General features: G+C 42.2%; 2 protein-coding genes across 3 annotated transcripts; both read right to left on the reverse strand.

The window, feature by feature from the left end:
• Positions 1-766: 766 nt before the first annotated feature.
• On the reverse strand, positions 767-1,675 carry PRR18 (proline rich 18). The gene has a single exon (XM_057407083.1). The coding sequence runs from the start codon at positions 1,603-1,605 to the stop codon at positions 805-807; it is 801 nt and encodes a 266-aa protein (XP_057263066.1). The 5' UTR covers positions 1,606-1,675; the 3' UTR covers positions 767-804.
• A 1,635-nt stretch (positions 1,676-3,310) lies between these two features.
• On the reverse strand, positions 3,311-21,884 carry SFT2D1 (SFT2 domain containing 1). 2 transcript variants are annotated; one of them, XM_057406932.1, is made up of 8 exons: positions 21,763-21,884; positions 15,858-15,944; positions 13,273-13,355; positions 10,789-10,870; positions 8,410-8,445; positions 7,604-7,659; positions 6,066-6,095; positions 3,311-4,023 (listed from the first exon to the last, which is right to left on the reverse strand). In XM_057406932.1, the coding sequence occupies exons 1-8, from the start codon at positions 21,823-21,825 to the stop codon at positions 3,984-3,986; spliced, it is 477 nt and encodes a 158-aa protein (XP_057262915.1). In that variant the 5' UTR covers positions 21,826-21,884; the 3' UTR covers positions 3,311-3,983. The 2 variants fall into 2 exon arrangements, with proteins under 2 accessions (XP_057262915.1, XP_057262914.1); XM_057406931.1 differs by having other exon boundaries at positions 8,406-8,445; positions 21,763-21,881.
• Between the last annotated feature and the right edge of the window lie 1,665 nt (positions 21,885-23,549).

Consider the following 23,549-nt stretch of genomic DNA (forward strand, 5'->3'; position numbering starts at 1 on the left):
AGGGGGCTGATGCCCGGCAGCCTGCACAGACCCAACCTCTCACCTCTCGCTCACAGGAGCAGGCTCTGACCAGCTGCCTTTTGTCAGGGGCGCCTCCAAAGGACCGGTCCTGGCCACCGCCGCCCCCGCTTCGGCAGGGCCCAGGTAACTCCGCTGTTGTTCACCCCGACTGCCGCCGCGCCGGGCTCGTCCCGCTGAATGCCCGGCGTAGCGAGTTGGTTGGCGCCGAGTCGGCGGTGCCTGTACGGATACCCATCCCGAACAGGCACCTGCACCCGCTAACGCACCGTTACCAGTCTGTCACCTGGGTCGTGGGGACACCTCTATAGCGAATGCGCCCGCTCCGGCAGCCCCCTACTAGGAATAGCCCAAAGCGAGGCTACCAAGGCTACTGCAACACAGGAATTGAGTCATTTATTCAAATAAATAAAAATGAACTTTTATGTACAAATATACAAAATCATTACGCACGTCTTACAAAGTAGTCAGAAGTCTTAAAAAACACAGGGGGAAAGGCAGAAGGGGGACTGGGGGGAACGGACACGACGACGCCCACAGCCACTTCCTCCCCGGCCCCCGGGCTCTGCCGGGCGGAGGCCGGCGCCTCTCCTTTGTCCCTCAGCCGAGCGGCGGCGCCGCCCCGGGGACCAGCTTCGGGCCGTTGCCCCGCTGCCACTCGCGGGGTCGCCGCCGGCGCAGCCGACATCACAAAGGAGACAACAGCTACGGACACCGGGTGGCGACCCCGCCTCCGCCCCTGGCCCCGCCGTCCGCCGGGCAGCTCTCCCGGTCCCCCGGAGGGACTCAGAGGGTGCTCAGGTGCGGCAGCGTTTCCAACCTGTCTGGGCGGTCTCGCCCGGCCGCGCTCTCCACGCCGCGCAGCCACTCGGTGCATTTCCGCACCAGCCCCTCGTCCACCGCGGCCCCAGCCGCCTCCTCCTCCTCGTACTCCTCGTCGTCGTAGCGGTGCTTCTCGTTGAGCAGCGATATCTTCAACAGGGCGCGCAAGTCCCCGCTGCCCGCGCGGGCTCCGCGCCGCGCAGGGGTAGGGGTAGCTCTGCCGCCGGGGCCGGACCCGGACTGCCCCCGCTGCCGCTCCAGGCTGCGGCGCTGCAGCACCCGGACGGCCTCCGGCGGGAGGCTCAGCGAGAACCGCGGCGCCGTCTCTCCCGGCGCCCCGCCGAGGATCTCGCAGGAGCGGCTGCCCGGCCCCGGCGCACCCGGGCGGCCCCGCGGCTGCGGTGTGGCAGGCGGGGGACGCACTCCGCGTTCGGCCGGCGGCCTCCGCGGCTGCTGTCGCTGAAGGGAAGAGCAGGGCCAGGAGCTGGAGAGGGGGCCCGCCCGCTCCGGGGGCGCCCCCCGCGCCTTCCTCGCTGCCTTCTCCTCCGCGGGCCGGGGCGCTGCCTTCTTAGGGGCCGCCGTCGCCGCTGTCAGCTTCTTGGGCTGCGCCCGGGCAGCGACGGGGGAAGCGGTGGGCGCCGGCAGGATGGGCGGCAGGGACGCGGTGCGGCCGGGCGCTCCCTCCGGCTCCTCGCCGCGGGCCCAGGCGGCGCATCTCCCCGCCGGCGGGCAGGGCCCCGCAGCGCGCCGGGGCTGCAGCCCCATGGCCAGGGGTGGGCGACGAGCCCCAGACGGCGGCGGCAACAGCGCGGGATCTGTCTGCGCTGACGGCCGCAGCCTTTCTCCCCGTGATAACCCGCCCCCTTCCCACCCTTCGCCCGCCCCGGGAACACCCTTCCTCGGCGTGGGGTGGGTGGGCGGGACGGCGCCCTCCCGGCGATAGCCCAGTCCCGTGGCCCGGCCGCCGGTGCTGTGCTGCCGCCTCTCCCCGCACGTCTCCCACCCAGCCCACAGCAGACCCGAAGGGACGGGAAGGACCAGGGGGCTCTAAATCCCTCCCAGAGTCCTCAAGCGTCCAAGTGTGAAAGGGCGGGCTTTTAATGTCACGGTAAAGCAGCACCTTCACGCCATCTTCAACACATGAATGGTATTGTGAGCTCCTCGACTTCTTGCACGGCCGTGAGCAAGGGTAGGCAGAGCGGACAGGAGCGCTGTCCGCTACCCGAGTACCTATAGCAGTCTTGCACCACACGGAACTCCCAAAACGCGTAAACATTTGGGGAATAAGAGCATAACTGTGTAACGAAGAGCCTCATCTAAAGATACTTCTTCTTAGCCTCAGTGCCTTCTGTGATCGAGAAAAAAAGCACAATGCTCAGCACTTGCGTTGTGCTTATTTGTTGTGTTGGGAATTTTTGTTTTTAAGGAGGAAGACAATAATTTCCTGCCTTTTAAGCTACCCTAAACACTAACAAAGGTCTGGAAAGGGTACATGGGACAGTAGTAGGTAAGTAAACACATTTCGTACAAATTCAAGATTACTACCACTCCAAAATTTAGTCTAAAAGATTACAGCATATTATTTCTACAGATTTTACTTGGGTAGGATGTATGCAATCTGTAAGGGTAGATCTCCCCCCATCTGGTTTCACACTGCCAGAAAAGGGTATCACACAGTGCAGATGCACCAACTGTGAAGTTTTGGAATATTCACACAAAGCAAACAAAGACAGGGTGAGAATGACCAACTGATACCAACAAAACAACAGAGCGTATGCTCTAGCTGCAGATGAAGAAACAATCCTTAAATGTTCAGGCAAGAAAAAACAAGAAAGCACATGATGTAACAGACCTATGTGCATGTAAAAGTATGTGAGCTCATGGAACTTTTGGACCTCAGTTCTTGAACCCATTCACGTAATCTTAAGGTTAACTGATGAGTGTTAACTTTTTTATTTACCATTACACATGCTTATCTGAATAACTAATACCATTCTAATTAAACACAACAGTAAAGGTGATTGTGTAAACAACTGGTGGATGACAGACAACACCGATGCTGGAGCCCACAAGTGCCTGGTCCTGAAGCACCAGCTGATCTCCCCAGTGTCAGCTGTGCTCCATGGCAATGACAGTATGACATCTATCACCACCTACACGCATACTGGCTCATCTCCAATGCATACTGGAAACAAAAAGGAACCAAGAACTCACCCAAGGGTCCACCGAAGGGCTGTGACAGGCAGAGTTGGAGAGGCTGTCCACCACCTCACTGCACAGTACACTAACAGGCCCAAGAGCCTGCTGCAGTGCCCAGAATGCCCGAGTCCCCTGTCACCAGCAGGAAGGATTGCTTCCACAAATCTAATAACTAACTTTGGATGCAGTCATATACATATCCTACTTTTTATATTTTCACATTTAATTTTCAGCCCTTTATAGTGGATTCCTAAATAAAAAACATTTTAAGCACCTTCAAAACTGATTTATTTCACAAATTTCATTTATACATTAGTGATAAGTTCTTTTAGCAAAAAGTATTTAGGTATGAAAGTAAAAACCCATCATAAAAGACAGCTTTTAATAAAATCCAACAAGCTTTAAACAGACCTATCACATACTCTCATTAAGCTTTTTCCATAAGGCACATGTACAGACATTTCAAAGGAGCAGTTAATTATAACTTACAAAGTCTTTACAACATTTATAAAACTCCATCTTTGGAAAAACAAACAATTAACAGTATACAAACATAAATGGTACATTGCAAATTTTAGACAGAACTGCAAATGAAATCTTTACACATACTGCCCAGATCTTAGCAGCTTGCCTCCACTGGGGAATAAACTGTTACTGGATGCAGGGTAGCTTTAAGACCATGCTGCACAAAGTATTTAAAATGTGCCATTCTGTTAAAAAAAAAAAAAAGACCCTAAAAGCTTCAGGGTAAACACAAACAGTTTGCCCAGTTTATTTTTAAACTGTTTCCAGTAAAAAATATTTAATCCCCCAAATGCAGAAGGCAAGGAACATACTAAATTCTTACTGGGCATTTCATGAATAGAAAAGTAGAGTTTTCAGAGCAAAGTTCACAGAGGAATAAAAGTTGCCTTTTAAAGTGGACAGTGGTTTCTGTTTTTAATTTACGCTAGGCAGGATGAGAAGCATTTAATCACAGCATCCCTTTAAAAAGAAAAAAAAAAAAGTCAGTTATTTCTTCTTTTCATATACATATCAACCACTGCATGCCTAAAGTTAAAAATACTATAGAAACAAAAATTAATAGTTTATCAAATGCAGGATCTTTACAACCATCATTATGTTGAGTGCATCTACAGCACCAGCTACAGCCCACTCTGACGCTCAGGTCTGCCTATATTGTCTAAGCCTTCCACACTGTTTGCAATCAGACGTGCTAAAATGCAGACAGTATTCAAAATTGTTCTGCAGTACACCTGAGGGATTCACAGAGGTCAAAGCCTGATTTTACAAAGGCTGACCAGCAAATGCATGGCTGAGGAGTGTGCCAAATCCAGACAAGCAGCAAAGCACAGGTGCACTTTTGAGTACAGGCCACATGGAAGTTAGACCATCATCTTGCAGGAAGAATCAAAACACAGACTGGAGGGTTTAAAGTACATGTACCAACACTGCAGGGCAGAGAGCTGACTCAGCCTTAAGGCTTGAAAGATCTGAAGGGGTCCACTTCTTTAACCAACAATAAATAGTTTTGTGACTACTGAGATCACTCACTCCAGACTCCTTTATTTTTCATTTTCTCAAAAATGTATCGGCTTAAGGAGTGGAATTTGTATTCTCTTGTTAGTAAATTTGAAAAATGAAGACAAATACTATCATGACTTCTTAAGTCACAGTATGTATGGTTTTTGTTGTTGTTTATTTAGGGATTTTTTTGCCATGCCAGCAAGAAACAACCCATGAACAAGTAAACTGTAAAGGGTAAACCATTAACAGAGTTAAATCAAATAATAATAACTTTGTTGGAAACAAACCACATAACACTGTTCTCTGGCACTTAACATGGTTTAGATCACCATTTCCGTAAGAAAGGCAGCCTATACAAGAAATTTATGATAGCATTCCACATAAGCAAGTAATTAATCCCCAAAGAAATCACTGTACTACTAAAAGCAGCCTGGGTAAAATGCAGTTTTTTTTGATCATAAAATCTAATAGACAAATAAAATTAAAGCTATTAAGTGATATGTATAACCTAATGTTTTTCTGACCAGAACTTAAAGCACTGTTGATAGGGAAGAGAAGACCAGTGGGACTGTCATATGGCCAAAGGAATTATGAGAATTCAGAATATCACTTTTGACTGGGGTAGCTTGAAATGTCAGAAATAGCAAGATATCAATTTGAAGCCTGAGTTCAGTTAGCATATTCAACCCATTGTAACTATCCACTACTGTCTTTAAAACAGTGTGTGTATATATATATATATATATATATATGGCTTAATCCTCCCTAGATCAAGTGAAGCTTAAAAAACAATATGTAGTACAGATTTTTCAGCAAAGTTACAAAAACACTACAGGAAGATGAAAGGGATAGACGATACTTTGTTCTTTCCTACCCCCCACTTCTACTACAGAAAACCTCACCAAATAGTAGTACCAGACATGGAGGCACTTAATTTTTTTTTACAAATACACTGCCAAGAGACCAAGCTGCATTTCACATGAAACATCATATTAAAAATAGGTTCTTACATTTGTTTACTTGCATGTGGTTTCACTGTGCGTTGGGCTTTCATTCCCTTTTTGTACACACAAGAGTTAAAAGAGACAGAGAAGCATCCCAAAATGAAAATTAACAGAGTTGCCTTTGCCTCTCCTAAGAATGATGGAGGAATTCAGAAGCAGGCTTAACATCTGAAACTATGCTTGCTTGTATACTTTAACTAAGACCTCAGATCCATATGCTGTCTTTTAATTTTAGTACTGGAAAAGTCACTATTGCATCAATATATTTTTAAATCACTGGAGAATGTGGAAAAAAAGTGCCTCAATTTATTTTCAGTGATGAAAGCTAGAATGAAATTTAACAAAGAGAACTACTATGCCCTTTGCTTGTATTTAAAGCTTATATCAAGCATTACTTTGAGTTCAGCCTTGTCATTTCCTAAAAAGGGAGGAGGTTATGTTTTTTCACATGCTGAATTTAAGGACTTCCCCCCAAGCTTTATCATGCACACTCACCTTGCAAAAGGAATATACGACAGACTATACCTACAAAAAAAAAAAAAAAAAAAAAAAAAGAAGAAAGTGTATTTGACAGAGTATTCATGCCTCTCCTATAACACAGTTATTTCACTTTAGTCCAGCATTAACAGAATCACAGAATGGCTTGGGCTGGAAGGAACCTTTAAGATCATCTAGTTCCAACCCGCCCTACCAATAAAAGCAACCTGTTGTAACAAAACCTTAAACAAGGCTATATACCCAATTTAATGCTTACCTGAGAGAAGATGACACATTTGGACAAGAACTAAATGTACTGCAGAGGATTTTCTGGTTTACTTTTTCCTTTTTTTTATTTTTAAATATAGTTATAATTTCTACTGTACTTAAACTTCAAAAAGCAGATTTACTATGACCAGATTCAAAAGGACTGGAAATTCTGGGGAAACAATATTCTTCAGGATGATAGAGACAACTTTTTCAAGATTAAAAGACAATATAAATTACTATGCAAATATAAATCTTATCGTGTTATTTACATAACTCTAAATACAGATATATGCTGTAATATGAATAATTACAGCTACAGATATATACTGTAATTGTGACACTCAAATAGAGGATAATGGAAGTATCCTCTAAAACCTGCTTCTTACAAGCCTCCAAGCTAATATTTTGTCGTCATGCCCAGCCTGATTAAGCTCTAGGACACCTCACAAATGCAAAGCTGTAAACATGTAAAATGTAGTCTGAGTTAGCAGTCTTCCCTCTATCCAGTATCAAGCACTGACCTGGGCCCAGCATGATGCCCAACAGTCCCTATCCTGAACAAGCAGTTATTTGTTCTCAGATCCACATTCAGTACAGACACTGTGTATTCAGGGCAAGTTCAAACAAGAACTGTGGTCATCTTGGAATGCATAAGAGTTAGTACCACATAATTCACCTGGGATGAGGAAACCAAATACGTTCACTTGTATCTCCATGGAGAAAGCAGTTAACTACAAAAACTTCTGCCAAGCTTCCAAGCATTAACCTAACTGTGCTCACACATTCCCAAGCCTACTCCCTGAGCACATCTGGGTGGTGATCGTAGTACTGCGCTGATTTACCCTGCCATGTCCACCCAATCTCTACTCAGTGCCACTTCATATTCTTGGGGCAGGACACACCATATAAAAATGTTATTTAGTTTGTTCTACTTCCAAAAATGAAGAATTAGTTAGAACTTTAAGAAGAGGCAGATCACCAGAAGCAGGGCATGTTAATATACAGTTACTTTCCCAACAGAGAAAAGGCACGAGAATTTTTTGCATATATATTCCTTTTATGATTCTTCAAATAAGCTCACACATTGCAGAATATATTTAAAAATACCATTTTTGCAAGATGATTGCATATTGATTTTGCTGAAGTTATACAACCTAGCTTAGAAAAACAGATTGAGGCTAGCATTTGGGCACACTTATGTTATGCGAAATGGATATATATAGGTTTATAACCATGCGGGTGTAGGGGCAGGGAAAAGAAATTAAAATTAATGTTAAAAATCTTACCAGGTCATTGCCAAGAACTGCAATATGCAGAATAACATTGCCAAACCTTTTTTGCCCTAAGTAAAAATAATGCAGATATTGCAGGTTAGTTCATTTTGTATCAGTCTATACTGTGAACAACTGGAACAGTCTGTTCAGTCAAAAATGTAATTAACTGACAATGCCTACATTTCCTTGTCAACCTTAATTTGCTAGTCCTTTCCACTCTAACAACCTTCTATTCATTTTAACCATTACTCCATTAGCATCATAATATGAGAATCTTCTGTAGCTTGGAAAACACTTAACAGCATGTTCATTCATGATACTGTTCTTCTGCAAGTACTGAAGTTCACTTCAGCTACATATTTATTTCTGTGGCATGTAACTCCAGCCCGTTTTTCCATCAAGATGCCTGAAGGTATTTCTTCTGTCTCTCTTCCTTTATCAGTTTAATATTCTGTATCCATGGTTCCTAAAGACCACTAAATACTCTCTGATATTCTTTAAGTACATCACTACGCACTAAGACGAAAGTATATTTTAACTTGCTTTTCCTAGTTCTTATTCCAGAGGTCTGCAGACTGAGCCTGATGCTCTAGATTTTGTATTCTCAGCTTCACCACATGTGGGTGGAAGGGTGCATCTGCTTTGCGGTCAGCAGGCTTATCGATCCACTTAAACTCAACTACAGCTGAAAATAGAAGTAACACACATATACAAGCTCATCTTTCCTCTACAACTGAACTATATGTTAAAGCCATAACACAATCAATAAACTAAGCAAGCTAGATTGCTCTTTGGAGGAACGAAGTATTCTAACTTACCCAGAATACAGCACACAGGGTCAGTATTAGGCAAAGCTGAGAGATGAAAAGAGAGAACAGAATGAATACTCAAATACAGTACCTATGTGCATGTTTTCAGTGGGTAATCAGCATTTTCAAAGTTGACTCATGAAACAAGCAAAGCCAAAGGCTGTCACACAGTGATTGTATGCTGAACTCCATGTAAAGTGGTGTTTTCCAAAGCACAGCATGCTGTGCTCCCTGGCTAGAAGGGAATAGGGCAAGTCTTAGAATAAAGAGGAGGCAGGAATTGACTTCAACAACCAGGAGAACTACAACCAGGTCTGTGTAGACTTATATGTTAGCTCTATTAAGAGGTGGGCTTAGCTTATAAAGCTTTACTGAAAGCAACCAAGTAGTCTGGGAACAGCTATTCTATTATTTCAGCACACAGTATCATTTTGGATCTAGTACTCATAACATCAAAATGTGACAAGAAACATATGTGCATCACTATGAACAACCTGTTATTAAAAACAGCCATTCACAATTACAGTATTTGGCAAACACAGGCTCTGCTTCTTCTGCCAGTGGTTCTTCATCTTCTGACAGTAATGAAGAGCCCACCAGGGAGCAGCTGCCTCAAACACAGGGAAAAAGCTCATATGAAGCTATATTCAATCTTCTTATATGCCTCTGATGAAACATTACAATGATATGGTTTACTATGCCAAATTAATCACACTATTTGTGTGAGCTTAACCATCACTTTTAACTTTTCTGCTAAATCTCACCCAATTCCCTCCATTTGTCATCACACATAGTAGAAAACAGAATGAAACTCTCAATTAATTTTCACTGAAAAAATCTGCTGGTCTTTTATTGTAAGAAATAAAAATAGCAATCTCTCTTGAAATTTTCCAAACAGATTTGTGACTCCTGAGTTGCCTGCAATTCTAACTTTGTGTTACGATGGGGATCAAAAGTTTCCTAAACTAGTTTTCCAGTTCTTCTCTGTATTACTGAAATTTTCTATCCTAATGGCTTAACTTGCATCCAATGTTCTTGTTCCCTATTAGAAGAGACATTTAATTCTGTCTTTTCCTAACCCTGCTGGTAGCTTCCCTGCACAGGAAGGTAGGTCTGTGATGTTTTTACTACTCTGTTGTCTCTCCATTTACTTGATGCAACTTGTTCCTACAGCCTTCAAAGCAGGTTACTTATTTGTCTTTGTTGCTTTCTTTACTATGTCTGAGCACAGCAGATGACAGGACCATCAGAGCAAATGATTTTTGCGCTGGCTGTTTTGCTGTCTGGCTTAGGCCATCAGCTTGACCAGAAAAACCCCTCAGATGTAAAGTGTTGCAGAATTCATGCTCAGCACAGACTCTAGATAATTGGAGGTGTTCTCAGACATTTTTACCATAGACCTATGAAACATAACTTCCCTAGGACTTTTAACTTTGTATGATTTGGAAGAGATGGCAAAAAGTCACTTCTTTAACAAAGCTCAGAGCCAAAGCAGGGATCAAATCACTTCTCCAAAAACTGTAAGGTGCTCAAATGAGATTACAATTCTGTTTTTTTCACACAGGGGTGTGTGAGAAAGAAGATACAGCCCATACAACAGCCATCCAGAAAGAATTCATGAAGGGTTTCTTATCCACATCAGCTATAATCAACTAGAAAAGAAAGTTACAGGATAGGGAGAATACGACAGCCAACTACATTTCAAAAATAAAAGCTGAAACAAATCAGGAGGAACAAGAGAAACTAAGTACAAAACAGAGAAGCAGCAAGGGCAGGAACTTGTTTTTTTTAACTACCTAGAGCTCTGGAATAGGGATTCTGCGATTGTGGATGGAGTTGTTTTTTCCATCCTTATGGAAGAAGGAAGGATGGGCATAGTAAAGAAGCCAAGGACCTCACAATAGAAAACCATGAAGGTGAACATGTGGCTTCCTGGACTTCAGGGAGAAAAATTAATTTTCTCTTTGTGCTGAACCACTAAGCTACAGAAACAGAGCTGCAGCAAACAAACAACTCTCAAGCTAGAGTTAGGGACCACTGACTTGTCATGGTAGTGGAAAAGTCCCTCTCTAACCTTGTTGTCAAAGATATTGTTTCAGAAAATAAATTACAAATAATCAACCTAATATTAGCATTAGTAAGGAATATTTAGTAAAGAACATTTTGTTCCAAATAATTAAAAAAACACATCATAAGCAACAAAACCACAAGCTTACAGAAAGGAGTCAGATAATCTGTATGATACACAGAACTGATCAGCTCGACTATTATTACTCAGCATAAAGAAAAGGTGAACTGAGAAATCACCTCCCTTTAGTAAAAACTCAGATTCAGCTTTGAGGCCAAAGGAAAACTTTTTAGCAAAGGAAGTAAAGATAGTATATTTACCAGCATCACAACTGTAGCTACTAATCTCTTGGGCTCAAACATCGCTTTCAATTGCTTCAGTGGCCCCATCAGGAAACATGTACTAATAGGAGGGGAAAAACAAAACAAATGGTAAATATTTCCAAATAAAGAGACAAGAACTGATGAGTTTTCCAACAGTCAGATAACTACAAAGGTTTTAAAAAGGCATTTCAATATTTAGAACAAGATCCACTAGAATGAAAGGTGAAATATTGCATGAATTTAGTCCTGGAAACAGCTTATGGATAGAGTCACCCTTGGTAATGAAATTCTTTCCAAATCATTACCACTTATAGCAGATGATTGTCAAGTGAAGGCTAGAGAATTGAGGCTGCTTTAAGAACTGACTTGTCAAAAGCAAGCAATGAATACAAAGACTGAATTTCTGTAGATTTCTGTTCAACAATAAACAGGCAGTGTGCAAGTAGCTACAATCAAGATCACAAGAAGTTCTAACTCTGCCCAAATTCAACAAACACAAAACAAGAAAAGAAATGTTCAGTAGTTTGTATTAAGTCCACCTGCTCTCTTCTACTCTGCACTTAATTTGAAGGGAGAATAAAAACCATCAGCAACAGTATGCTGTACCTGTTCATGCAAAGAAATGCAATGTGAACTAATAATTCACAACCATAATAGGAATTATTTGGCTTCAAATATTGAGATGAGCCTCTTCCTTCCCTGTCGCTGAAGTCACTGTTTGTAGAAAAATACAAAACACTCTTTGTAGAAAATCAAAAAATTCCCCAAGCTGAAACCCATCATCTTCTACACCCAGATGCTCCTGAACAGCAGCTTCATGCATATATCACCTTCTCTTCACCCTTTTTCCCTTCTTGAAGTTGTGTAGATAGACTTCAGAAGTTCTTTTAATTGGAAAAAGTTCTCTCAATTGAAAAAAAGCCCTAAATTCACTGCAATCCAAACGAAATTTTACTCAGTATTTTTTAATCTTGTCCGCTGGTGTCGTGGTTTAAACCCAGTCAGGCAACTCGTTCACTTACTCCCCCCTTCTTTCCCTTCCCCTACTCCTGGAGGGACAGAGAGGAGAATCGAAAAGAATGCAACTCCCGCGGGTTGAGATAAGAACAGTTTAGTAACTAAGGTATAACACAAATCACTACTGCTACCACCAATAATAACAATGATAAAGGAAATAACAAGGGAAGAGAATACATCTCACCACCAGCTGACCGATAACTCGCCCCCCCCAGCCCGACCAAGCTCTGACCGATACCTCCTCCAGCCCTGCAGGCTCCCAGCCCTTCTGGGTAACTCCCAATTACATCCTGGGCATGACGTTCTGTGGTATGGAATACCTATTTGGCTAGCTTGGGTCAGGTGTCTTGTCCCCGCTTCCTCCCGGCTTCCCCTCCTCCCTGGCAGAGCATGAGGCTCACAAAGACCTTGACCAAACCAAACCATCCTTGTTATCAGCTCTGTTCCTGAGCTGAAAGTCAAAACACTGCACTGCACCAGCTACCAAGAAGGAGAAAAATGACTGCTACTGCTGAACCCAGGACAGCTGGCCACAAAATTAAGACCAAAAAAGCACAAACAAACCTGAAGAAATAGGATAAAAAATTAGTTAGCTAGTGTCTTGTTTTAGTATGAGATGGAATATTTATACAAATGAGACTCAATACCAGTAGAAACATTTTTGTCTCCCAAAACAGTTGTTGAGGAAAAGCAGTACACCATCACATTTCTCAAATATTAATGTCACATTGCCTGATTTTTAAGAGATTAACAATGCTTTGACTCAAGAAACTGACTTTACTGAAATAACAGTCCATTAAAGTCAAGAACCAGACTCCATCCGTTTTGAGTCCCATGACCATGCTTCAACTATGCTGTAATAGTAAGAGAAGTTCAAATAAACTGAAAATGCTTTATTGGCATTAAGTTGTTCCTTACATGTTTTTCAAACAGCGAAAGAAGAGTTTTAGATCCTAGGAGGTCCCTTTTGAAACTTTTTAAGACTAAGTGCTGTGGGATACACTGCACAGATCCAACCACAGAGTTTAAAAACACACTGCAAATGATTTTTGGGTTGTGCCAGGCCTTACAGTCAAAATGCGGATTACCAGAACCTTTCCATCTTCAATGAGTTTTCCTAAACCAGGATGATCTCTCTGTTAAAAGTAAAAAGGTCCTTCCACTAACAAAGCATCCAGGCAATGGGCAGACTACAAGTTTGCCCCTGAAACTGAGGTACCTCTGTACCTGGCAGAAGGACTTCCCTGTCAAATGCACAAACATTCAGCCAGCATATCAGCATACCTGATAGTCACTAATAATGATTATCTTAAAACAGTAAGATAAACAAGATTTTGTTATTAACATTTCAATATGAAAACAATCTTGTTCATAGCCAACAGACACCATTTTAGAGCGAAAGCAAATGGAAGCATAGATGAAAAGGAGGGTACTTTCCTAATAACAATAATTAAGAAATCATACCTGGCTAATGCAGCAATGTTTCCCAGGGTGTAAAACACAGCAAAAAGTTTGATCCCCTGTGGGAGCCATAGCAATGCTGTTCCCTAGAAAAGATATTTGTATGTTTGTAAACAGTTAAATCAATTTATTTAGATTTTATAGTCTATAAATGTATTTTCAGACTATGAAGAGTGTCATTCTGACACATACCAGTGGACTATGCTGTTCTCAGACTGGTAGCAGTCAATATTTAGCATACTTCTGTTGACACCTAGTGGCAAAACAACGTGTTGGTTTACTAGATTTCACAATGTTTTTTACAACTAGGCAATGTTTATTTATATTGTTTTTAACATTTATTTGTACTGTTTATATTTATGGCACATTCATTTTTGTTACAATGCCCAACTATACATCATACACCTCTGCACACAAAGGACAAAATATCATAAAACCACACTATATCCACCATGTTTCTCCTCCAATCAACAACCTGAACTCACAGTCTAGATTCACAGAGGCTTTTAGAACTCTTACCTGCAGACATCTTATTTCTACAAAGCACAAAAAAATCCGAAGCCTTCTGCTAACTGCAGTCCCTATGATGATCAGGGAAAACTATATTGTACCCAATTGCAATTTCAGTGGGAATCTGTGGTGTCTGCTCACACAGACACCACAGGTACAAGCAACCATGAAAAACTGCAAAAAAAGGGTTCAATTATATTCTACAAGGAAAGCCTATGGGCACTTTGCAAAGACTAAAGAAAAAAAAACCACCTGCAATTTTGGTCAGCCCAGAACATAATAAATACACCAAAAGATCCATAATCTGAACCAGAGGAAGGTGGAGTTTCCAGCTCTCAGTTTCACATGACAAAGCTTAGCTAGGGAGCTGCCTCTGAACTCCCCAAAACACAAGGTCCACAAGCACACTATTCAGAGTTTTGACTCCTATCAAGCTCTGAATGACTCAAGGAAAGTGGAGGAAACCAAGATCCTAAAGCCTTTTATCTGTGGCTTCATAGTTTCACATGATGTCATGTATAATAGGCACAAAGATTAAACATTAAAAGAATAGCAGCAAAAAGAGTGATGTTAACTATCCAAAAATTGGTGCTAAAGCATAGACACAGCATGTACTAAAATTTGTGATTATACTGGTTAAATACAACTTGAGAAAAAAAAACTGAGTGGGGAAGGAGTCAACCAAATAATGCTTAAGTTACCTTAAAAAAGGGATCTTTTAACCCAGTCTTGAGCTCCCTTCCTAGAGTTTGCCCCTGGCCAGTGCCTGTGTCACTGTACTTAGCATAGATATCAATATGAAGAATACCACTCTACGGTTTCTTTATTGAGCTGACTGTCACTTAAATAAGACCTCTCATAGGTAAGACCAGAAATTGTCCTGGGTTACCTCTGGGTCTCAAAAAGCCTAACAAACCAAAAAATTCTGATGAAGAATCAGAAGCTTCCAGCTGCAGGAGAATCCAGTAAGTGGCTATCTCTGAGCGCCTCAATCAAGAGATTGCTCCTACACAATTGCTGCTTCTTGTCACTACTTAAGATTCCTTGGTTTAAAATTTTTTCATGGTAAATGGAAGAGCAGCAGCAATCATTTGAATAATGGCAAACCCAGAAACTAATACAAACTGGATAAGTTACTCCATCCTACTACCAGAACACATTACAAGTCAAAACAATCGGCCTGAGTGCCTCCACAAAACCTGCAAGTGTCAGCCACACACATTAGCCAAAGACTGCTGGCTGGCCTACATCAAAAGTCATGTTTTGAGAGGAACCAACTTTCTACTTCGTACTGAAAAACAAAACAAAAAACCCAACTTCCTCCTCCACACCCCTCCAAAGAAAGAAAAAAAAATAAAAAAAAAAGAAAACCAAACCCAGCAGTCTGCCTACTTCCCCAGTGTTACTTCACCTGCTTCTGGTACTCTTACATGCAGATGAGGAACTGTTTCACTGTTTTGTACTGCAAGTTACCTGTGTCAGCTTCTGACAGACCAAATCAATTAATAGATCTCAACTCTCAACTGCAGGCTTAAGCCTCCTGCCAAGACAACAAGTTCAAGAATGAACAAATGATTTGCTGACTGTAAGATCAAAAGGAGTGTAGCAGGTTTTTCAAGTGTCAACATGCTACCACAGTCACCACCTATTCATTTGTGAGTGTGATAGGTTACACTTGTGGTTTCTACAGACTTTAAAAACCTTTCAAGCTTTCCCCTTCTTAATGGAGAGAATAAAAATAAGATGGGTACACAATGGACAACTTTCGTAGTATGCCACTCACAAATCTTAACTAAAAGAACAGCATATTTTGTCAGCGTTCAAACCTTCTAGTAAGAAATTTTATCAGACCACAATAAGAATGCTCTCTGCTGTGAATGGAAGGAAGATAGTCAAAATAATAATTTACAGAACAGCCATTACATGCCAATTATAAACTTAATATCCATTTAAATTTATGGATACAAAATTTAGGATATAGGATAAGGTGAACACAGAATCACATATAAAGTATGAATATGAATGAACTTCCACTGTAGGACAGTAATAAAGTGCAAGGAAAAAACCCTCTTACTTACAAGAAAAGAACACACGACGCCAGCAACAAAACATATGGCAAACCATCTGATTCGAGTACCAGTGCTAAGTGTTGAGGCATCAAGGACCTTAATAGGAGGAGAGGGGAAAAAAAAAAAAAAAAAAAAGATATTACAAACCCAGCTTTGAACAATCTAAAAAACATTTTTTAATTTACTATTGAAGTCTTTAATTTCAAACAAAGTATTTTTTTTAGCCAGAAACAATTATTCTGCGTTGCTTTATATATGTTTGCATATTAATTATTTCAGTTTAAAAAATTATATTAGCATTCTGGAAACATATTTACAAACCAACCAACCGAGACTAAACCTGTGAAGGTATACCCTGGCACTCAAGCAATACTGCTCCACTTTCAAACAGGCCTTTTCACCGTACAATTACAATTGAAAATGATCACAACTGTACCAAAGCAGAAGAATAACAGGACCTTCTAGCAATTTGCAGAAGAATGTATCTATTTGTACAGCACTCTATGTTTCTATAGAAATACTACTTTTTTCTGTCACTAGACAGAATCCATTGTACGTATGTATCTACTACAGGCATTATGTTTCCAGTTCAATTACTGTTCCTTACACAGTGAAGGTGTAAGCAGATTAACACAGTCTGAATCATCAGACAGTTAACTTTCTGAAAGGGATTATTTTACTTCCTGCTTCTCCAGTGTGACTCCAGAACCTGTAACGCTTTTGAATGAGCTGAGCTAGCTGACACAACTCATGAAGCGGAAAGAAAGTAGTGTTCCTTCTGTTCTGATGACTTAGTCCTTTGCTAGACTAATGAGCCAAACTCGCTCTGCAAGGTGTCAGAAAAGCAGTGGGCTAATGTAAGGAGAGATGCAGGGCTACATAGCTGGCAGAACAGCCCCTTTCAGCAGAAGTGACATGTTTGATATGCTCAGCTCATCTTCACCCATGCTGCAATGAAAATGTACTCAGCTTACTCCAGGTCACTACAATTAAATATACTTCCTATTCTAAACTGGTCTATTAAATGAAGTGCTGCTTCAGCTTACATAAGATGCCTTTAAAAAGCTAACCTTTCTATTTGTTCAGATGACACAAGCAAACTTGTTATCTAGTCTACAGATATTTTCAAACAAGCGTTAACCAAATATACAAGTTAGGGCTTCCCCAACCAAGCTTGATGTTTCTCATGTTCCCTTGAGAAATTTCTCTTTCAGGCAGTAGTAGTAAGTGAATGAATGAAATCTGTTACTGCTTAGAATGATGTCACATCTATATAAAGGAAGAATCCATACCTGGTACAGTAAAAAAAGGCCACATTCAAGCACACATCTATGCACTGTGACAAATCAGTATCTGAATTTATGTCAACAAGGAATAGCTTGGCTACTTTCTACTGATAAAAAAATACTAACATTATTTAATCAATTTGAATACTTTGAATATATACTTAAGAAGCAGCATCAGGATATAAAAAATAGTATTTTACAATTGCATGCTGTCTGAGCAGACACAGAGCTGAATTCTGAATTCTATTTCCCCTTCTCTGTGTTCAGCTGTTAAGACTGAACTTCCTGTGGGTCAGAAAATGCAGCTTACCTGGTTAGGTCCAGCTCTTTATCCTTATGTATGCATTAAAGAAACAGACAAGAACAGTAACTGAAAGACAGTTTAGGATTTTAAATCATATTTGATAGCCATATTCCTGAATGCCTATATACACAAGAACTACAGGAAGAGCTGGTAGGACATAACTAATGGAGGGACCCATTTGAATCATGCTTTTAGTTTCACCTCTTCATACAACTAACCACACACATACCAAAAAAAAAGAAAAAAGAAGAGTAACACTCATTTCCATCCCTGCTCAGAAATGAAGCGTGGAAGGAGCAATACTGTTAAGTATACCCAGTACACACATTTCAGACTGCCTTGAAAACAGGAAGATTAAGGCAAGTTATTTCTTCAGCTGTATCAGACACGTTGCTACCATTTATTGCTGTTCTACTTCTAGCCTTAATATCTGATGGTGTTCCTGAAATAACTATGGATAAATTTCATTCTGTGTATAAATTTGAAAGTAGCTTTATCTTCATGTAAATCCTTAACAGTTATTAAGTGGAAAAAATACCAACAGTATAAATAAGTGAACCACACAAAGGCTTGGAACAAAAAATGCCACAAGATTCAAAACATTATTTTAAAATTAGTTTAATAAATTTTATGGATTTAATTCCTAAAAACTTAGATTAATGATACGTGCGCATGAACTGCAAGAAGATAAGCTGTGGAACGAGGACTGCCAGAGCACCACAGCACAGCATTCTTTGCAATAACAAAACTAAATAAACTTACTGGCATTAAAATGAAGGCTGATTCTCCATCCATCTCTGATGCCATCAACTTTTATATTATCAAGCTGAACCCAGTTGATGCAATATTTGAAATCCTGACCCCAGAGATTTGGTAATGCATTTTCTTAGTCCCCGATACCTCGTACTTTTTAGGTTTCATGGAAGCAGTGGAACTGGTTACTCTTCTGAGCTGTGTTTCACCCTGTAGTGAAGCATCTTGTTGCAAAAGCTGAGTGACAGACACATAGTTCAACTACTTAAACCACAGACTTCAGCTTGTACTAAAGTGTCAGGGTACAACCTGTAAAAGCTGAGAACCTGACACAGCACCTGCCTATTCTGTCGCATATGCTGCAGGAGCAGTAATTTCTATAAGAGGGGCTGTGTGACACCCTGAAGTAACAGCTAATTACACTTTATACTGAGACTATAAAACAGAATCCTGAGAAAAACTTCGGAAGTCTAAGCAGCTTATGCAACAAAAGCAGGAAACAACATAAGGGCAATTAGGAAATTTTTTTATTGTCTGACATAAGACATACAGCAAGTCCTAGGTTTCAGAGGGAAAGAATTTGCATTAATATATTTGATATTTCCATTAGCAGAAGCTTTTACTTAGAAGACTGAAAAAATTTCCATGCAAATTTCGTATCTGGGGAAAGATTAGTGTAGAGAACCGTGCAGCAGTGGCAGCAAGGGAGTTCTTGTAAAACATACCCTTCTTCCTATACTGCTTTTCAGCTTGCTTCCAAACAATAAAAAAATAAAAAGAAACAAAAAATCCTTAGTTTTCTACAGCTAAGCTTTTAATGCCAAACTCTGAGGCAAGAAGCACAGATTTTCTAATCACAGGATATCCCAAGGAAATATTACATCACAGAAATGACCAAGACATCCAGAAATCAAGAGAAAACCTCAAGTGGAAACTGTAATCTGGTAGGCAGACTTTCTGAAATAGAACGAACAGTCCTGCAATAGTCTAATACATGTGCTGCAAGTGACAACAGTGTCTTTACTGAATAGCTTGCTACGGACACAAAAGAAATCATATGAATGTTAATCTGTAAGGCTGCCTTTGATCAAAAACATTTCTAGTGGCTTTGAACATCCACCTAGTTTCCCCCCTCCCCCCATTAGTAATGATTTTATAAAAGTTTTTCATGTGGGCAAACAAAAAACAAAAATAGAAATACTTGCTTTTACAGGTTTTGAGGAAGATTCTAGAAGTTCACAACTGCATCTTTTCTTGATAGTAAATTTAAGAATATGCAGTTAATGGAGAAAACTGAATTTGACAGAAATGTTCAGTGCATTTGCAGAATTGAGCTCCTATGAAATATTTCAAAAGATATTTACATTTTCATTTTTTCCTAACAGGCTTCCTTACATGGATTTCTATCAAAACTTCAGAGTAAAATGTAAGAAATGTAAATATCTGGTCTATTCCTCCTTGCTAAAATCTTGTTAAATGCTTTAAGCAGCTGTCAGCTGACAACTATCATGGAACTACAGCATAAAAGGAGCCAATGCATCAAACGGACTGATTTGATTTTTGTTCGGTGTAGATAAAACTAAACCACATAATGCTGCTCTGACAACATCATTACATGGGTATATTTACAATCTATTACTGATTTTTTATTAACAAATTCCTTTAATTCCTTAAAAAAAACAAACAAAATCCAACAAAACAGAATAACTGATCTAATTGCAGCAAGAAGCAACAGCTCGGCATCTGAGATTAGAAAGTACAGAAAGATTTCACTGAATCATCACACAGTTGTCTCACTATATACCTCTACTGTACTTAACAGGAATTACTACAGACTTCATGGTAATGGTTCTGCAAAAGTCAAGAAGAATGAAGAGATACCTATGAACAGGAACAGTATGATGGCTATTACACAACTGTCAGCTATTCCAAAGAGGGGGCCCTTATTTTTATCCAAACACATGACCCAGTTCCAGAAAGGTCATCTAAAACAGTTGAAGAATTTACATACAAAATGCATAACCTTACATTTTCTTTCACAGCTTTACCTCTTAGAAACTAACCTCTGCATAGGTGCACACACTTTTTTGCTGACATTTAACAAATAACACATTCTTAGCTTAATTCCCTCCTTTTTAGGACACACATGTCCAATTATAAAAGCATTAAATACTTGGCCATTTATCTATTGATTGCTGCCTTAAAACGAACATCACAGTGTCAAGTGAGGGAGAACTATGTCAGTATCACGTGTCTCATGTGAAATATGACTGGGGGTGGCAGATTAATTAATTGTCTTGGAATTTAACTAACAGAAATGCAAGTATTGCTTTGATAATCTTGATATAAGATCAGAAGGCAAAGCATCCCTCACAAACACTGGCAGATAGTTCTGGTGTGAAAGGGTGCAAACACAGACACACAGCTTCCAGAATCAGTCAAGTGATGATACAATTTAGCTGTTTTACTGTGGCAAAGAATTCAAGTTCACAAACCTTGAAGATCAACAGCAACTCAGTCTAAGTGATGCATGTCAGTAGCGAGCTACTAGAACTAATAATATACCATAGACACCAACTATACTGAAGCTGTACTGGCTCACCGAGGCTTATTCGCTGGGGCTCAGACACAGGCTGTTCTATGTTCCAGCTTCCTCCACCATGCTCCAGTACCCCCTAACACGCAGTACCAAGATGTTCCTTGATGTGGGGCAGTTCGATCTGCAGCCACACCAATTAAAAGGGAGCTGATGGTACTAATTGTTCCCTGCAAGTACACTCAGTTTTGATTCAACATAGAAGTGTCAGGATGTATGGTATTTAAGCCCAGTTAAAAACCAAAGAAACACAATGAGGAAGACAATGCAGAGGGAAAGGAAAAGTTAAACTGTACTTGAGGAGTATAGGAAAAAAAAGGAATTTCAACAGAATACGCATAAAACGCTGGCTAGGGAAAGTCTTTCTTTGCTTTTGCAAATTCAAGGACCTAAGAAAACTGAGAAGCAATACAGAAAGAAAACCTATTGTTAAACTGATCACAGAGTACCAAGGGCACGTAGGAAGAAGAGTATGCACCAAACTCTGCTATCCAGAAGCAGGACGTGTAAAATAAAACCAAAGGACCCAAACCACCAACACACCAAATAACTTTTCCACTCTCCCAGAACTTGCCAAAACTCTGGGCCTGCTGCCCACATTTCATCCTTCGGCGCAGGCAGCAAACTCCCATCTTCCCATTGCCTCCCCGTCTCTCCCGCTGACAGCGACAGGCATGCAGGCCAGCACCCAGGGATGGCGGGGATAACGTGTGTGTGTGTGTGTGTGTGTGTGTGTGTGTGTGTGTGTGTGTGTGTGTGCGTGTTTGTGTGAGGTGCCTGTGCCTGGCCGGGGAGGGGATGTGAGGGGAACACGGCGGCGCCGGAGGCCGCGGACACGGGTAGGGCCCAGGCCAGGGAGACTTCAACGACCGCCGCCACGGCCCCACTCAACCCCCTGAGCTCCCCGTAGCTCTGCGGCCTCCAAGCTTCCGGTACGGAAAGGGGGAAGAAGAGCGGATCCTCGCCAGTCAGTACCTGCGCCGTCAGTCCCTGCTCCTCATCGTCCTGCCCGGTCAGCACCCGCCTGAGCTTCTCCATCCCGGCCCTGAGGCAGGGTACACCGGGCTCCACCGAAGGAAACCACTTTCCCGTGCCGGGCCGAGGGCCCAACCGGAAGCGATGCGCACTCGCGGGCTTCGCGCCTGCGCGCTTGGGTGGTGCTTGGGCGGAGCGGCGGTGCCGGCATGGCTGGCGGTTGGCCGGGCCCCTTCGGGCCACCTCCCCAGGAAGGCCTTGTAGGGTGTCACCGCTGGGCTGGAGGCGCTCGGGAACAAGAGCGGCTTTTTCGGTGCGTCCGCGCTTCATCGCTTCCCGCGGAATCGGCTCATGTCCATACATCGGAAATACCGTTTGCATGAGCTCAGTCGTGTGAACTGGTGGTGCAGTAAAGCATGCTGCATAGGGGAAGAATGGTAACCCCGTGATTATAAACAGGCATGGTGTAGGTGGGCCTGGCATTTGGTCATCTAACTACCAGATGGCATCTCTCTTCCTACGTGGCTTTGGCAGTCGATGGTCAGTTTAACGAGATTTTGTTTCTAAACTGCTTCTCAGTTTCCTTAGGCCCTTGAATTTGCAAAAGCAAAGGAAGACTTTCCCTAGACAGAGATGGTGGGTGGAGTGCTGCTGGGAATGAGCGGGAGAGGCAGCTGAGGCACAGGGCAGCATGAGAGCCTCAGCCATACGCCTTCTAGCAGCAGAGATTAACAGATAATGCAGAGCTATGCTGGATACATCTCCGCATCAACAGATGCATTACACTGAACTGTGCACCTTACAGCTGCTCCTATTTCTCTCTGCCACACCCATTTGTAGCGGGAACAGCACCTGACTTGCTCGCGGCTGATGTGCAGGACACCCCTCACGGAGTGCCAGGGCTGTTTGCACTGGTGTTCATAGCGAGCTCCACACAAGTCCTCCCTGTCCTGCCTCTGTTCAGACACGGCCCCTGTGTGCCTTTTGGGGCCGTTCCTGCATCTTGGCACGTGGCTCTGCTGTGTGATCACCCTGCAGCCAAGTACCACAGCTCTGGCCTGCGTGGTTTGCAGGGGAATGAGACTGAGGGAAAAGGATCCAGCAACAGCAGGGTGTGCCTTGCCTGCTGCTTGGCTGCACAATGACAGCAGACAGCAGTGTGGGGTGGGGCAGGAGGGGAGGATGAGTGATAAGGGCTGTGAAACCTGCTGCTGTGTGAATAAAACTTGATAAGAGCCAGGGCAGTGAAGCCCCCAGTGGGGCCCTTCAGGACAGAAGCCTTTTACTCTCCTTTATGCGAGAGGATAGCTCCCACCCTGCTTCCTCCATACACACGCCTAGGAACAGTCTCCCATCTGCCTTGGACACTAGCTTTTAAATGAAACACTTGGACACAAAGTACACCTTTCCAGCCTGACGACACTGCCATTCCAGAGATCTCAGGAAGCTTTAGGTTAAGGCCAAAATTCAGAATGGGAGAAACACTTGCAGTCATGGCTGTGTGAAAGTAGTCGAACAATAACAAAATATCATCCCCCGAGCCAGCCTATACCTTGCCAGGGCCTGAGCAGGGAGGAGAGTATGTTTAAGGGAACAACAGGACCATGACCCTCTGAACAGGGGAGGGGAAATAAGAAAAGAGGTGGGTGAGTATATGTGCATGTGTGTGTGCAAAAGTCATCTGGCTGGTACCTGGTGTGCCCAGTGGTCCCATGCTCACAGCTGCCAGGATAAAGGGAGAGGCCCAGCTGGTCATGGCATCTGGTCATGAGCTTGCTGCCACCTGC

This window comes from Pezoporus wallicus, unplaced genomic scaffold, assembly GCF_028554395.1.
Source record: "Pezoporus wallicus isolate ANWC-B61680 ecotype Strahan unplaced genomic scaffold, APGP_CSIRO_Pwel_v1 scaffold_6362, whole genome shotgun sequence".
Lineage (NCBI taxonomy): Eukaryota > Metazoa > Chordata > Aves > Psittaciformes > Psittacidae > Pezoporus > Pezoporus wallicus.